This window comes from Arachis stenosperma, chromosome 7, assembly GCF_014773155.1.
Source record: "Arachis stenosperma cultivar V10309 chromosome 7, arast.V10309.gnm1.PFL2, whole genome shotgun sequence".
Lineage (NCBI taxonomy): Eukaryota > Viridiplantae > Streptophyta > Magnoliopsida > Fabales > Fabaceae > Arachis > Arachis stenosperma.
In genome coordinates, this window is record NC_080383.1 from 5,779,197 (window position 1) to 5,797,494 (window position 18,298).

The 18,298-nt window shown below is 25.1% G+C and overlaps 1 protein-coding gene across 1 annotated transcript; it reads right to left on the bottom strand.

Moving 5' to 3' along the window:
- Positions 1-435: 435 nt before the first annotated feature.
- Positions 436-900, bottom strand: LOC130939278 (uncharacterized protein At4g04775-like). Its single transcript, XM_057867397.1, has 2 exons — positions 718-900; positions 436-639 (listed from the first exon to the last, which is right to left on the bottom strand). The coding sequence occupies exons 1-2, from the start codon at positions 898-900 to the stop codon at positions 436-438; spliced, it is 387 nt and encodes a 128-aa protein (XP_057723380.1).
- Positions 901-18,298: the final 17,398 nt, after the last annotated feature.

The window sequence follows — 18,298 nt, forward strand, 5'->3', positions numbered from 1 at the left end:
CCTCAGAAGAAGTGAACAAAGCTGCATGATTTATGTGTTTTTTTTTTTGGCTAGTTATTATCATGACTTAGACAATTCTTTTTAGTAGAGTAATCTTGGAAAACTTGTTTACATGCTAACCAGACATTTTCATATTTTGGAGTTAACTCATGCTGTTTAGCTATGTTTTAGATTAAATCAGATACATTGTCATTGTAACGTTTTGGTTAAAATCTATCCAGAATTACTATCTTGTATAATGCTTGGAATAGTGTTTAGATGTTCTGAATACAAAATAAAAATGGATTCAATCCACTAATACACTTTTCATTCAAAATCCAGCAATGGCAAGTTCCATTACAACCAACTCCATGTACATCAATCATCTTTACCCCTTCAACATACATACAGCAACAACAACAACTATTACACCAATCACAGTTATATGCCACAAACTCAAGTTTTTTTGCTTTCAATAGACAACATCTTCCTCTTCAACTCTTCTAATTTTTCCTCAATATCCTGGTTTCGAAGCATCTGTTCTTCAATGGCTACTCCCTCAGCTTCATCTGCCGCACCCAAGCCTTCAGGCTCCACAGCCCTAATTTTTTTCAAATGTTCATCCATCCAGACAAAGTTTTGACAATACGATTCTTTAGCCTGGAAAAAAATATCAGTGAATCACCCATTAACACCCAGCACACTACAATCCAACTATTGTAAAAATCGCTCACTTACCTTGAATAATGGACACCCAAGAAACACTCTATTGGGGTTACTAGTCGTTCTTGACTTGTACATAATGGCATAGACGCCGCAGTAGCACTTGGGCGCAACCGGATCTCGCTCAAATCCTCCTGGAACAGCGCATGAAGATTCCCCTCTAGGTCTTGTGCATGAAGAGCTCCCTTCACTCATCATGGACGATCGCAGCATCAACACCCATGTGTTCCTCCAAGGCTTTTGATCAAATAGGGCTCAAGGAAGGGGACGACGTCATTTGGAGTGTGAGGGATCGATCTGTCCTTCGAATTTTAGTTTCCCATCCAGCTCAGCAACCTAAACGGACAACTCACACTCCCCCAGCCACATCAGCCTTCTTCGATGCCGTTTTCCAACATAAATCAACAGAGGGGTTCAATTGTCCCAGATTTTACAAGGTGATGGGGTTAAAAGTATTTTCAAATCTTAAGGGACGAAAATGTCCAAATTTAAAAAGGTCAGGGACCGATATGTCTTTTACTCTTAAATAATTGCGTTCTTGTTTTTGGTTTAGGGACTTCTGTATAGAAACAAAAAAAGAAAGGAAAAACAAAGATAAGTAACTTGGACAAGAAAGAAAAAGGAAAGAAAATAAAAAAGAAAATTGTCGAGATGGGTTCTTCTTCGGAAGAGGAAAGATTTTTCGAATCTGAATCCGAAAGTCAGTAAGTTTAATTTTCATATTGATTTCCTTTAACTTGTATTTGCTTAAATTTGTTCTTATGCGCTTGTTCTTATGTATTGCAGAGAAGAAGAAATTAAAAAAAAAACAGAACAAAGAAAAGAAAACAACCACCGAAAGTGATTAAAAAACAAACCAAAAAAATAAAGCCTGTGCCGATAGACTCAAAGAACACAAGCAAATCTGAAAGTCAGTAAGTATTGCGTAATTTCTGTGAGACGTTTTGTTGATTGCATATGTATCACATTTTGTTCAGCAAATGAATTAATTTTGGTTCGGTGAGCTTCTAATTTTCGTTTTAGCACTTTAATTTAGTTCGGTTCAATGGTGTCTGTCAGTTTGGTTGACTTCATTGTTAGTGTCTTGTCTCCGGTATAAATTCGATGTGTTTGTCTGTCTTTCAGAGAAAATAAAATCGAGAAAACATCCATAATAAAAAGAAAACAACCGCAAAGGGTGACAAAAACACAAGCCCAATCTGACAAGGAGTAAGTTTCCCGAATCATATTTTCTTGTATTGATACTTACATGTTAGGTTCCTTGATACTTATTTATGAACTTTCAGAACTGAACAAACAAAAGACAATGTTGCGGAAAGAAGAAAACGAGCATTGGAGACGATAAGAGAAAAGAGATCAAAGAAAAGAAATGATGGAGCTCAATCAGCAAACATTGCTCCGGATCAGTTTGACTCTCAAAAGGCACAAAATGAATTCTCTCAGATGTAAGATTCAGTTTATTATTCCCGAGTTCTTTTTCTTTCTTTGCTTACTTTTGCTACAACATTTTCTAATTCCTCTAGATTCAATTACTAATATTTACTTATCTTGCTTAGAATGCCGACTGTAAATTTGGATAGCGAGCAACTCTTACAGACTCAAGGAAGCTCTACACCTTCTGTAAACACCACGAGCAATACCAGGTAAATTGGTTACTGCATATTGTACTTTCGGTTCAGTGGTTGCCCAAAAATGAATTTAATGTGTTTCTAGACCTCTGCTTTTAATCTTGATTTCTAATTTTAATTTGTTATCTTTTTTTTTTAGGAAAAATACCCCGAAAAGTCCGGTAAAATATTTTAGAAAAAAGAAAATCTACCCAAGAAAGAGCTTTAAAACTCCACCAGTGTAAGTTAAAAACATTTATGTTACTCTTTTAGATTTAGGTAATAATTTTTGCTTAATTAATCACAAAAAAATGTGTTTAAATGTCACTAGAGTTACACCTGATTCTGAACTACAAATCATTGAGTTTCGACAAGAAACTCGTTCTCAACCTTTGGAAGTGTGAGTTTTTCAATGTGCAAATTCCTATTTTTTAAAACAAATTCTAATTATTCAACATTAACTTTATCCTTGTTTACATTCTTTAGACCTCCTTTTGTATTGTCTCTTCCAAGTTCTGTTCAGGAATAGTTGATCAGAGATGACTTCATCTATGTCCCTCCACAAAATGAACACAACAAATTTCTAATAATGAGTAAGTTAATAAATATTTATTCACCACATGAATCTTGTTCAATGCTTACTGCTTATACATGATTTTAATTATGGTTCAGTTAAAACCAGAAATGAATTCAATGTGTTCTTGTCTTTGGACTCTCTTCTGTTTATTACAGCTGTCCTCTAGAACCTGAAAAGCAGAGTGTTACGGTTCTCTTACGAGTTCTGTAATTGAATACTTAATCAAAGATGACTATGTTATGAAGTTTCTGATGAAGAGTAAGTTTCACATAAATTTTTTTTATTAATTTTAATGATATAGGATAATAATTCTGGCTTTGTTATTGAACTGTTTTCTATTTAATGCAACAGCCCTGCCAAAGAACAACAACAACAATCCCAAGAACCTCCAGTGGCACGGCAATCAGAACAAGAAGCACCTGTTAATGTGTAAGCATAAAATTCTTTAATATCACCTTTGTTTAAAATAATTTCGGTTCACTATAAGTTTGGATTTAGGTTTACTATTAGTTTGGATTTCGGTTCACTATAATGATTAATATCATTTTTGTTTAATATCATTGTTAAATATGATAATAGTTTGGGATAATTATAAAAATGTTTACTGTTTAATGCAGCAGACCTCTGGAACAGCAACAACAGCCCTACGAAGAACCAACAGTGCAGCAATTCGAACAAGAAGCACCTGTTGATGTGTAAGTTTTACTGCTTATATAAATACCGATAATGTTTACTGCTTATACATGGTTTAATTATGGTTCAGTTGTAACCAGAAATGAATTCAATGTGTTCTTATCTTTGGACTCTCTTCTGTTTCTTACAGCTTCCCTCCAGAAGCCAAAAAGTAGGGTTTTACGGTGTTTCTTACGAGTTCTGTTATTGAAGAGTTTTTTAAAGATGACTATGTCTATGAAGTTTCTGATGAAGAACAATAGCAACAATTCCAAGAACCTCCGTTCGCACGGCAATCAGGATAAGAAACTCTAATCTTGTCATCATTTGATAGGTATGTTACTTGCTTTTCTCTAACAATAGCTATATCACCTAATATTTGACTTAAATGTGAAATGAAACCATGATAAGCATATGCATATAGGCATCGCTTGAGTTATTGTCATTCTAGTCGCTCAATTCAGCTTAGTCAAACTATTGGTTCTGTTCAAGCAATTGCCAAGGCATCAAAAGTGCAAATTCTGGAGAACACAGACCTTTCTGCTGAGAAGGCAGAGATGATTTCAAGGTTTCTGAGGGATCCCAAGTTTTACTCTTCTCCCAAGATCACCTGATGCCGCAATAACAATGGAATCCGGCAGGTTGGGATCTTTTGTTTTCTCCCACAACAACAATAAATAATAATGTAAAGTGAGCATCTCCTTCTAATTCCTTTATCTGGTTAGCTTCACTTAGAATAGTTCTCATATTCATAGTTTCAAATTAGACCGAGTAATAGATAACGACTTGGAAACCTTCCAGTTAAACAGTATTCAAATCTCATCATACTAATTTAATTCCTGACAATTTTGTTTGATCCAAGGGGAAGGAAGTTTAAGAAGGCTAGATGAAGGAGGAACAGCAAAGAACTTAGGATTTAAGTCGTATTGTTTCTGTATTTTTCTTCGATTTTTAGTTTTGGAATTTGAATTCGAGATTTATTTTGTATTTAAGTATTAATTTTTTAATGTATAAAATAATTATAGCAAAAATGATGTTTGACAATAATACATACTCTAGTAACGTTAAGATATAATATTTTTCTAATTTTAATGGTATGTTTGACAGTAATACAATATCCACCAAGTTATTTTCACCTTAAAATTATTAATTCTCCACTATAATCTTTTTTACTATATACCCAAACATAGTAGATCATTTAAAAAATAAATAAATTAAAAAATACAAAACTCTTTCCTTTACTTTCCAAAATGCATTGTATGAATTTTCATTCAACTCTGAAATCATGGTTTAAACAAAAATTACAGGCTAACTTTAATTCAAACCATAATTTAGTATTTTGCAAATGAAAATCCAAACATATATAGAACTCTTAGAAAGAAAGCACTCTATTCAATTATTCATGAACAGACAAAAACTTGGACCAAAGTTCCTTTCATGATGATTGTCACCAATTTTTTCAATGCTCATTCCCACAAAGTTTGAAACCTAATAATTAGAAGTTGCACCAAATAACAGATACTTAAATATATATCTCTCTTTCAATTCCAACAATTCTAGTAACAAAACCATCACTGAAATAGATCAAACATACTAAAAGATGAAAAAGTGAGGGGGGAAGGGGTATCAACGAAAAACAAACTAATCGGCCGCTTGAAAATGGCAAGATGACTTAAATTTTGTTGAATGCAACAATGTCGCAGCTCTGGATATACTCGTTGCATGGCTCGACAATTGTGAACAAGAATGAGTTGATGAAAATATTCACATACATGCTCTCCAGAGTAGACCTTCCGGGGATATGCTCCCAATTGAAAGGCACAGCAACAGGTTTGGTGGAAGGGTGTGACGTTTCTCTAATATCCTCTTCCTTGCTTCATACAAAGATGATGTTGCAGCAGTGCGTCTCACAGACATGAGAGGGGCATTGATATTCAATTTCCTTTCAGCCATCTTCTCAATTGTTCAAACTTCTATGCAGCCCCTCTCAGTAACAAATTCACAGTTCAAAATAGTCTCGTACCTTAATTTATTTGCAGCTATGAGGCCTAAAACTCTGCTAAGAGAATCCTAGTTTCTACCCTTAGAAACCTGAAAATGAAAAAGGATAGAAGAACCGATCATTCATAATTCAAATAATAACAACAAAGAGCAGAATCTCGGATTCAATTCAGCATATCTTGAACTAAGTTCAGAGAAAAAACAGAATGCCAGAGTGTGAGTAAGAGAGAGGAGAAAGAGAGAACACAAAAAATCAACACTTGTCAATATATCCTTAACACAAACAAAAATTGAAGCCAAAATAATATCACTTACAAATGCTTCCATCACATATCCAATGTTAAAGATGTTGAGAGGGAGGCTTTGCCTCATCTTTTCTCCGGCCGTGACTGTATACTTGATGCTCAGGTTAGGTTATTCTGCTCTTGTCAATTTTTATGCTTCCTTTTTCCTTGGTTTAGTTTCAACGTGTTAGAAAACTTTTTGACTGATTCTCATATGGCTAAACATTTTTTCCTTGTTTACTTATCTTTCCGTGTGTTAAAGAAGTAACACTAATGTGGATCTGTAACCTTAATTTACTTATAATCTAGACAGGTTCTGGGAAGACACTTACATACCTGCTTTTGATTTATTCCATCATCAACACTTTGAAATCTTCTGTGCAACCCGTGAACTTGGCATGCAAGTAAGAATGCCGACGAGTCAACATGATAAATATTTTTGGCGCCACATAACAGGGCGATTTCCCTTGGAAAGGGCTAACTACTGAGTGAAAACATTTTATGCTCTCTTGGATGGAGGAACATTGAGAAGACGAAGAGTTGGTTAAAGGTAAAAAACCCTTTCATCCTCTTGTTTTCTACATTTTCGCTGCTATAGATACTAATGGTACACAGTGAAACTAATGCTTTAGGATGTTTAGATAATAACTACTGCACAGTTGTTGTCTAACCTTGTAGAATTGGCCATTTTCTTTGATCACTGGAAGCATTGATCTTAAAGACAAAACCATTTTAATGCTCATTTAAGATTAGTCTTTCTTAAATTCTTAAGTTTGTAAGTCCTACATTGGTGATATATATGCGAAAATACAAGTTTATATAACTAATGAGAAGTAATAATGTTTGCCTTAATGAAGGCATTATTATATTGGAATTGGGTTTGAAGGAGAGTCAAAACGTTGACTTGCTCTCTCTAATTTAAGAGTTGGGCCTCGGTGTTTGGGCGAGGGCCCAGATATCTAGTATCCTAGATATAAAGGGAAACGCATGAGATTGAACTCACATAGCACCGAGCATGCTCGACTCATCCCAATAGAGAGGGATAACAGGTCACACTCTCAGCCCACACGGCCAAGTGGGCCTTTCATATTTTTTTATTTATTGAATAATCTTTTTTATTCATATTTTTTTGGAAAACAAAATTTTAAAATCAAATAAAAATAATCAATTTAATTCTTATCTATTTTATCTATATATTTTATTATTTTTTTAATAATCAAATAAAAATATTAGTATTTTTTCCCAACTAATAAAGGTGAGGTGTCGATCCCTCGTGATTTCGTTTTCCCTCCAAAATGAACTTTCCTATTCTCTATACTAAATTATTTTATAAAAAATATCTTTATTATAATTATATTATAATTAATATTTAATGAATAATACATAATTATACTAATTTAGGAACATATCTTTATTATAAATATATCAAATCTATTTTTAATGCATTATTAAACTATTTATCAATTATCAATTGAAAATACTTTTAATAATATAATAATAATAATAATAATAATAATAATATATGATAATGATAATGATGATAATTACACCGGTAGTGGTAATCATGATAAAAATATTTGAATCTAATCATAAAATGATCAAATTTTATGATATTAATAACGCACATTAATTTTAAATATTTTTAGTCATTTTAATTATATTGATTTTAAAAATATTGATATAATTCTAATTTTTATTTATTATCCAATAATAATAATAATAATAATAATAATAATAATAATAATAATAATAATAATAACTTGAAAAACCTGTATATAAACTATTTCAATTACCCGTATATTATTATTAAAATTCTATCTATCTATCTATCTACTTAATAATATATTAAAACTAGGTTTTCCTTCAACTAATGGAAGTAAGGTGTCAATTTCTCATGAATCTATTTTCTCGCTAAAATGAATACACTGTTTTTGCACTATTAATAACCAATTTATATTCCTCTAAATAAATTTATTTCAGAAAAATATCTTTATTATAATTATATTACAATATTACAATTAATATTTAATGAATAATGCACAATTATACTAATTTAAGAAAATATCTTTATTATCTATCTTTTCTATTATATAAAAATTAAATTTTTGCATTTAATAACAGAACTGATGCGGCATACTCTTAAAGTGTTTCCTGATTTATTTCATTTAATTCGTTAAAGTAAATCAATTATAATTAATTAATTATATCAATTAATTAATTTAATTAGTTTATTTTTCTCAATACCATCTATTTATATCAGATCAAATATTTTTTACTCATTCGCTTTCTTTTCTCTCTCTCCCTCCCTCCCTCTCTCCCCCCTCTCTCATGTTTAGGTATAATTTTTGTAATTGATTGAATTTTTGTTTCTTTTATCTTTATTTATACATTTCATTTTTTATATATTTTTAAAATTTTTGTTTATTTTAATTGCTTATTATTAGGCACACATTTTTTTTTCTTTTAACTTCTGATTAACAAAAAAAAGTGTCATTTTTATGTTGTTTTTAAATAATCTTACTATAGTTTTGTTTTGTAATATTCTATTTTGTCATGTGTATTTCAATTCATATATATATTGTCTTTTTTTTGTGATTCACAATTAATATATACATTGTTTGTGTATGTGGTTTATATGTTAATGTTTTTATTGATTCTCTTTATTTTATTTTTTGTGTGTGTCTCTTTGTTTCTCTTTATTTTAGTTATATATATTCATTGTTTTCTTTGTATTGATGCTCTTTTTATTTAAAATATCGTGACAATTTAGAGTATATATTGTGACCCATGTGATATTCGTTAATTTGATGTATCTTTTTAGATGATTTATGTTATAATGTGTTTAAGGAGTTGACTTAAAATTATAATATGATATATAAATTTATAATATGATTTATAGTATGCTAAAATATTAGGACATTATTATATAGATATTTCTTATTTGTCCGTTAGATTCAACTATATTGGATCTTGAAAATTATGCAATTATATAATTAATTGTTTTTTCATATAATTATTGTATTGTTCATTTACATTAGTGAGACTATTTTTAATATTAATATTTATAAATATGCTATTATTTATATAATTGATTGAATCATCTTATTTGTTTAAATTTAATTCTATTGAATTAATTATTCAATGTGCCATCTCTATTTTTATTTTTAAAGAATTTATTTAATATTATTTAACAATTCTAATAACATAATAACAATTAAAAAAAATAAGACGGTACAAAATTACAATAACGATAAGATTGAAATACCCGTGATAAAATTATGTTGATAATATACACTTGGGTATTACTAACAACTATGTTAGTAATTACTTAAAATAAATAACAAAATAAGTTATAGAATATTATTTTATTTAAATTATTAATAATTAAAAGAATAAAAAGTCAGTAATTATTTTTAAAATAGACATTAAATTTAATTTTATAGTACTAATTTATATGAGTTGTGAATAAAATTTATAATTTTTAGATTTATATCTACTCAATTTATATATTTTATTTTATTTTACTTTAACAAAAATTGAGACGTGCATTTTTAATTATTTATTTAGAAAGTATAGCGAAATGAGTTATATCAATTATAATTAATTATCGATAATTGATATCAATAAATTGATTGTATTAATTTATAAGATGAATAATGTATAATAAATGTTATGAAATTAATCATAATAAATTAATAATTAATAAATAAAAAACTAAAAGGGACTTTTTTATTGCTTTTTAATGGATATACATTTTTATAATTTTACTTTCTCTTTATTTCTTCCTTTCACATTTATTTCTTTTAATTTATTGAACTAAATCAATTATATTAATTATTTATATTAATTAATTAAGTACTTTTTAATGAGTTATTATAACTGTTCCTTTAGACCAGAGGTTAAAAATATTATAAATTTTTTTTATAAAAGTTGTTGAAAATAAATATTTTTAAAATGTGTCCTTAAGATACAAATTAACTAAATTATTTTTCAATTTAATGTGTTTGATTTATTCAATTGTATTAATTATAACTAATCAATTATGTAATTTTATTTGATTAGGATAAATATTTCATCATTTAATATTTTATTTGATTCATTAAATTATATTAATTATAACTTCAAATATTTAATTTAATTAGAGTAAATATCAAATTATTTTAAATTTTGTTTGATTTATTAAACCAAATTAAATTATAACTAATTTTATTATTTAATATGATTGAGATAAATATTAAGTTATTTAATAAATAATATATAAAGCAATGAAATAAATGAACTCAATTAATTCAAATTATTATCTTATTATTTTATATATTCCTTTTTTCTCTCTTTATTTTGTACTTCAGATAAAATATTTGTAATTTTTTATTTTTGTGTTTTATCTTAATTTTGCTAATATTTTTCTATGATTTTATTTTATATTAATTTTTTATTTATTTTGATTAATAATTCTTAAGGGTTATTATTTTATTTAAAGATAATTTAAAATTTTTGTAATATGTTTATAAAAGTTGATTAATAGATTCTTTTTTAAAATATCTTTTTGAAATTTTTTTAATAAGATCTTATTTTGATTTTTCTCTTTCATCCTTTATATTAATTAATTATATTAATCTTCTATTTGCAATACATTTTTTATCTACTCCTGACATTATCTTTTCTATTTTTTTTTTATTTTTTTTAATTGTTCTTTTTACTTTATTTTTAATTGTTTATTTTACTTTTACTTCTCATATATAGATTTATTATAATTCATCATATGTTCTTTTTTAATTTAAGTGATTTTTTAGGTTATATTTTATCATTGATACTTTTATTTTGTTTAGTGTATTTTTTTAGTTTGTGTTTAATATAATAATCTGTAAATATCTATTCTATTATATAAAAATTAAATTTCTGCACTTAATGATAAAATTGTCGTAACATGTTTCTGATGGTATTTTTTGATTTATTTCTTTTAACTCATTAAATTCATTTTATTATAATAAATTAATTATATCAACTAATTGATTTAGTTAATTATTTAAATATCATATAATTTATTATAATTTCTATCAATCAATTAATTATAATTCAAATTAAATGATTATTTTATTACAAAATTATTAATTTTTAATCTATTTATGGGCAATACATATATTAATTATAATAGTAAATTAAGCTATTTTACATTAAAGGATTTATATAATGATCATCTCATTTATTATCATAATTATACTGAATTAAATAAGTCATTATTACTTTTGATTTAGAATTAAATGAGAATAAAATCAGAGATACTATTTTATTTGGTCTTTCGGGTTTAATGGGTGTCACACTCAAATATAAATAGTGACTTCCAGATTTTAGTCTCCAACATATCAAAGCCATCTCTGTAACTCTTTTTCTGTAAAAGTAATTTTGATTCAACTCTATCAGGGATACAAAAGGTTTTCAAAGAACAAAGGAATGGTCTGAATTTGCACGAATTCTAAATGTTCGAACTTACGACGTTGTTTCAGTTTGTTGTCATTACGAGAATGACTCTAATCTATACGTGTCTAAGGACTAGAATAGATTAAATATTATTGAAGTAATTTATTTCTAATATTGGTATTTGATTAAATTAGTTTTAGAGAAATTTAAATTGTTGACTCAATTTATACATTACGACTATTCTTTTTGAATATATTATTTTTATATTTTTTAATATATTTTTTTATTTTTAAGTTTATTTTCTATTTTGGATATATATATATATATATATATATATATATATATATATATATATATATATATATATATATATATCACTTTTTTTTCATTTTATATTTCAGATTAGTAATGTAATTATTAAAAAAATATATTTAAAAAAAGAAAAAAATATTAAAACATCACTATTTTAAAAAAGAAAGATACGTGAAAAAAGAAAACAAAAAATTAAAACATCACTATTAGAAAAAAACTATTAATATGCGTATAAATGGAGACAGAATTGAGGAATATATATAGATATAAAAAATAAAAAATTATTGCACGATTGTAGAATAAAAAATAATCATATATATAAAATAAAATAATTATAATAAAAAATAATTAATATATGTGATTTAGATGTTTTTAATAACTGGTAATATAGGGTTTAACAAAATATAATTCACATATTTTTTTATTTATGTATATGTATAGAATTATTTATGTATATGTATATATTAAGAAAAATTATCGTAATATATATATAGAATTATTTAACAAAATTAATATATAAGGTTATAGAAAGTTCTATCCAAATTTGACAAGCACAAGACGATTTACATAGAAATGGTTCTCATAGATAATAAGGTAAGTTGATTATTTTTCATGATTCTTTCAAGTGATGTTAGGTCTATTTTATAAAATTTTTTGTTTATATTTTTATGTTTTTAATAACCGGTAACATAGAGTTTAATAAAATATAATTCATATATTTTTTTATTTATGTATATGTATAGAATTATTTATGCATATGTATATATATTAAGAAAAACTACCATAATATATATATATATATATATATATATATATATATATAATTATTTAAAAAATTAATATATAAGGTTATGGAGAGTCTCATCCAAATTTGACAAGAACAAGACGACTTACATAGAAATGGTTCTCATGGATGATAAGGTAAGTTGATTATTTTTCATTATTCTTTCAAGTGATACTAGGTCCAATTTATAAATATTTTTGGTTCATATTTTAAGTTTATTTGATAAGTAAACCCTTGCACGAGAATCAAAGATAGTGCGATTTTATAGATTTATAAGTGCTAATAGCCTTTATATTTAATTTGTTTTACAGTGTGATAATAACTAATATATTTATTGGTGGATTTAACTATTACTATATTATTTATGATCATATTCAATATATATGTCTGATTTATTGAAGAAAGTAGATTATTAATATCGATTAATAACTATTTTAGAGTTAATCCAATTAACACTAAATAAAAAAAGCAAACAATACATAACATGTTACTTTTTTATTAATCAAATTATTATAATTCAAATTAATTTTAAAAAATAATTTAAAATTATAATTTTAATCTTATCACGTGCATGGCACGGGTAATTATACTTGTAAAATTTTAAAATCAAATAAAAATAATCAATTTAATTCTTATCTATTTTATTATATAAAAATTATATTTCTGTATTTAATGATGGAGCTGACGTAGCATGCTTCTGAGAATGTTTTTCGATTTATTTCTTTTAACTCATTAAATACAAGTTATTACGATAAATTAACTATATCAACTAATTAATTTGATTAGATATTTAAATATCATATAATTTATATCAATTTGATTTAGTAGTATTTTTTAATTTATTTATTTTAATATTTTATTAGTATTTTTTAATTTATTAAACCAAATTTATTGTGTGTATTAATTAATTTGATTAATTTATTAGTCATTAAAATAATAAATCTATGAATAAAATAGACAACTGAAATATTTTCAACTAATAATTAAATCAAATCATATATATTGAACTAAATTCTAATAATATGAATTAAAGACTAAATTAAAATAAGATAATTTCTTACTTATTCAAGTTGAGTGCAATAAATACAAATTAATTTTGTTAGATAATCATAGTTATCTGGTCAACTATATATAGATGACCACACAAAATTATAAGAATCGTGATTTTTATCGCTCTTGCTATTTCAAATCTTCTTTTCTTTTTCTTTTTTTCTTTATGTATAAATGTATCCAAAATGAGAAAGTACGGATAAGTGTTTTATTGATTGTTTGTTTGGTGAATATATCTCAATTTTTCAAAGTAGCCGATGTATTTTTTTATAGTATTAGATAGAAGAATATTTGTTAAAATGAATATAACCATTGTAATGAATTTTTTTCAATTGTTATACTTTTATGTCAGTCATGTAAATTCTTTGAAGGCACAAGATAATAAAATAGGTTGACTTTAATATCATTAGAAGCTAAATTTAATAGTTCAAATAAGCACTACTAGTTATGTTAAAAAAGTAATTTTGTAATAATAATATGATTTACATATTAATTTTTTTTGAGTAAATTCATTTCAAAATATAAAAATTAGACTCAATTATGCTAAAATTTTAAAGATAATGTAGAATTTGGCAACAAAATTAACATTCATTAAGGAAATAAATTTAGTTATGACTATTTTCTAATTATAAATAATAATAAGACTTATGAAAAAATATTAATGTCATTATTCTTATTAATTAAATAATAATATTAAGTAGTTGATAGTTTTATAGGCAGAAATTATTAAGTAATTACGTAAAAATTAGCAACGAACAAGCAATAAGGATTAAAAAAATCTATTATATAATACCAATTTTATAATTAAAATATGTCACATATCATATTCTCATATATTCTATTTATTATCTATTCTATTATATAAAAATCAGGTTTCTGCACTTAATGATGGAGTTGATGTGACATGTTTATGAGAGTGTTTAGCAATTTATTTCTTTTAACTCATTAAATATAATTTATTAAGATAAATTAACTATATCAACTAATTACTTTGACTAGATATTTAAATATCACATAATTTATTATAATTTATATCAATTTGATTTGGTAGTATTTTTTAACTTATTTTTTTTAATGTTCTGTTAGTATTTTTTAATTTATTAAATCAAATTAATTATACTAATTATCTGTATTAATTAATTAATTAGATTAATTAATTAATCATTAAAATAATAAATCTATATAAAATAGGATCTCAAGATATTTTTCACTAATAATTAAATCAAATCAAATCATATTTATTGAACATAATTTAAATTATGTGAATTAAGGGCTAAATTAAAATAAGATGATTTTTTACTTATTCAAATTGAATGCAATAAATAAAATTAATTTTTTTAGATAATCATGATCTTCTGGTCTTCTATATATAAATAGCCACACAAAATGAGAATGTATGGATGAGTGTTTTATTAATTGTTTGTTTGACAAATATTATAGTTTGAAAATGTCTTAATTTAGACATTCTACCGCTGTCGATAAAGTTGAACTTGTAGTAATTCAGAGTGACCATGATATTTCTTATAATATTACATAGAAAAATATTTTTTAAAATGAATATACCCATTATAATTAATTTATTTTGTCAATCTGTTATCTTTACCTAACAAACAATATCCATGTTGAATATATTATTTTCATCACAAGCCATACATAATTGATTGATAATTCTATATATAAAAATACTCATGTAGTAGTTAAATACTATATTGTTATCTTGCTAAAGTTAATTATCCTGTGATTATGAAAATGTATAGCACTATCAGGTAAAAATTGATTGGATTACATTTATTTCCAACGAGGTTGGTGATCTTTTAGGCCTAATCACGGTCAAAGTTGAGTAAAGTTTGAAAAATGTTAACAATACAAATACTTTTTATTTTTAATACCCAATAATAAATATATAAATTAAAACTAATATTGTTTCGTACAAAATTATAAAATATATATCATACTCTTAAAACATATCCAATCCGTATTAATTGTCATTGTTTATCAATTACGTTATGATAAATCTGGTTATTAAAAAAGATTAAAATTAACCTAAATATACACAATATTATTTCATATTTTTTATTTTTATTTTATTATTATAAAAAGTCATACATATTATAAGAGAACTTCATCTTTTTACCAACGGTTCTTCTGTTCAATAGTTTCTATAAAAAAAAAAATGCATAATAATATTGTGTTTGGCAAGAATATATGAAATTTTGAAAAGTTGAAGCATAAGTTTAGTCCTTAACATATTCGTAGATAAAGTGTAGAGTAGATAAAAAGATAGTTAACTAATAAAAGAATAAATGGTTAAAACTTTATCAATACTAACAGTCGTAGTATATGATAGGTGTTCTATAACTTTTTTGGATTTGATTTTTTTTGTTATTATATGTTGTTTTATTTAATTTATGCTAAAAAGACTTATGATAATCATCTTATCGTGGTAGTGTAAAAATTGTAGGTATTATATTTACTTTTTATGCTTTTAAATCTCATGTCCTTGATGGATATTTGTGATTGAGTAATTATTAAAAGAAATTGGTTTAATATCTATTTTATATTCTATTTAAATTATAATAGTGAGTAAATATTTTTTTCATAATAAATAATGCAAATTTTTCATAAAAACGTTTAAATAATTGTGAAATTAGGTTATACCACAGATGAAGATAAATATCTTGGCATTAAATCTGCTATAAAATAAATTTTTAGAAATATTATATTGTATTATATAATTTAGTTATATTTTTTTATCTTCAATCTATATTATTTAGATTGAGATATTTCTAAAAAGGTTATTCAATTTTTTTTTAAATTATAAAATCAAATCAGTTACAAACTAATTAATTAAGTTGATTAAATATCTAGATATCTTATAATTTAATTTATATAGATACATGACTTTTACAATTTTATTATTTATTGTAATAAATTTTAGAGATAAATTTTGTAAGTTATAATTTATTTTTTTACCTGCATATTTAAATTTTAAGAATAATTTTTTTAATTTTGTATTTGTAAATAAATTATTTTCTACTTTAATATATGAATTTTTTATGAATTTTTTATTACACAATTCACTTTAACAAAAATAAATTAATTTATGAAAATTTAAACTTGAGCGCTTGCTATGGTTAAACTCAAACTTTAATTTATTTTGTCATATTATTATATAAATATTAAATTCTTTAATTAAACACTTATTTAATTATGAAATGATATTATATATTACTTTTATATCTATTCTATTATATAAAAATTGGATTTCTATACTTAATGATGAAGCTGACGTGGCATGTTTCTGAGAATGTTTTTCGATTTATTTTTTTTAATTCTGTAAAACAAATCAATTATAACTAATTAATGATATTAATTAATTAATTTGATTAGACATTCAAATTTCACAATTTATTATAATTTATATAAATTAATTAATTATAATTAATTATATCAATTAATTAATTTAGTTAATTATATTAGTTATTTGATTTGATTTGATTGGAGTAAATATCAAATTATTTTAGTAAATAATAAATATAATAAAAAAATACATAAATTAATTTAATTAGTTTATTTTTTTCAGTGTCATCTATTTATACGAAATCATAATGTATTTTTTACTCATTCGTTCTCTTTTCTCTCTTTTCTCTCTTTCTCTCTCTCTCTCTTTTGTGTGTAGAGTACAATTTTTGTAATTTATTTAATTTTATTTCTTTTATCTCTACTTATACATTTCATTTTTTTTATATTTTTTAAAATTTTTTATCTATTTTAGTTGCTCATTATTAGGTGCATATTTTTTTTCTTCTAGCTTTTGATTAACAAAAAAGATGTATCTTTTTTACGATGTTTTTAAATAATCTTATTATAATTTTGTTGTGTAATATTTTCTTTTGTCATGTGTACTTCATGTGTTTAAGGAGTTTACTTAAAACTATAATATGATATATAAAATTATAGTATGATTTACAATATACTGAAATATTAGGATATTATCGTATACATATTTTTGAATTTGTTCATTAAATTCAATCATATAGAATCTTAAAAATTATGCAATTATATAATTATTTATTTTTTCATATAATTATTGTATTGGTCATTTATATTAGTGAGACTATTTTTATTATTAATATTTATAAATATACTATTACCTGTATATAATTAATTTTGAATCATTTTATTTGTTTAAGTTTAATTCTATTGAATTAATTATTCGAAGTGTCATCGCTATTTCTATTTTTAAAGATTTTTTAATATTATTTAACAATTATAATAACATAATAATAGTTAAAAAAAGATAGAACAAAAAAATTTTTAATGTAAAAATAGGACAAAAAAATAAATTTATTTAATAAATTTTTCAGAATATATATATTTTTCCTTTGTAGATAATTATTGTAAGGCATCAAAAACTCTAACAATTATTAAGAATAAATGATCGTTATTGTTACGGTCCGGCCCAAAGTCAGCGCGGGTCGACCCGACCCCAGCAATACCCGACCCGGACATGAGGTCTCCAACCGACCCGGACACGCGTCCTGTACGGCTCACACACGGCTGCAGGACAGCGTCCTTGGGAATATGGGCCTGTCCCATAAGGGGCCCACTACTGACATATATATAAGGGGAAGATTGGCTCTTCCCCCGAGGTACGTCATATCTTTTCAACCCCTTACTCTGCTCGCCTGCACATTGCTGACTTGAGCGTCGGAGTGTCTTTGCAGGTGGCACCCCCCCATCATTTCTCCAAGACAAGTGTTCGGCTACTCGACTACCCGTAAGACAGTGCGACCCAAGTCAAGGCGCCCTCACCCTTGCATCTTCCGTCCACCCGATCTGTTCGGAACCCGACCAACGAACATTGGCGCCGTCTGTGGGGAGCGTCTAA

Coding starts and splice junctions, on each gene's coding strand:
- LOC130939278 (XM_057867397.1), bottom strand. CDS start 900: ATGATGAGTGAAGGGAGCTCTTCATGCACAAGACCTAGAGGGGAATCT. Junction 640..717: donor TTGGGTGTCCATTATTCAAG/GTAAGTGAGCGA, acceptor ATTTTTTTCCAG/GCTAAAGAATCGTATTGTCA.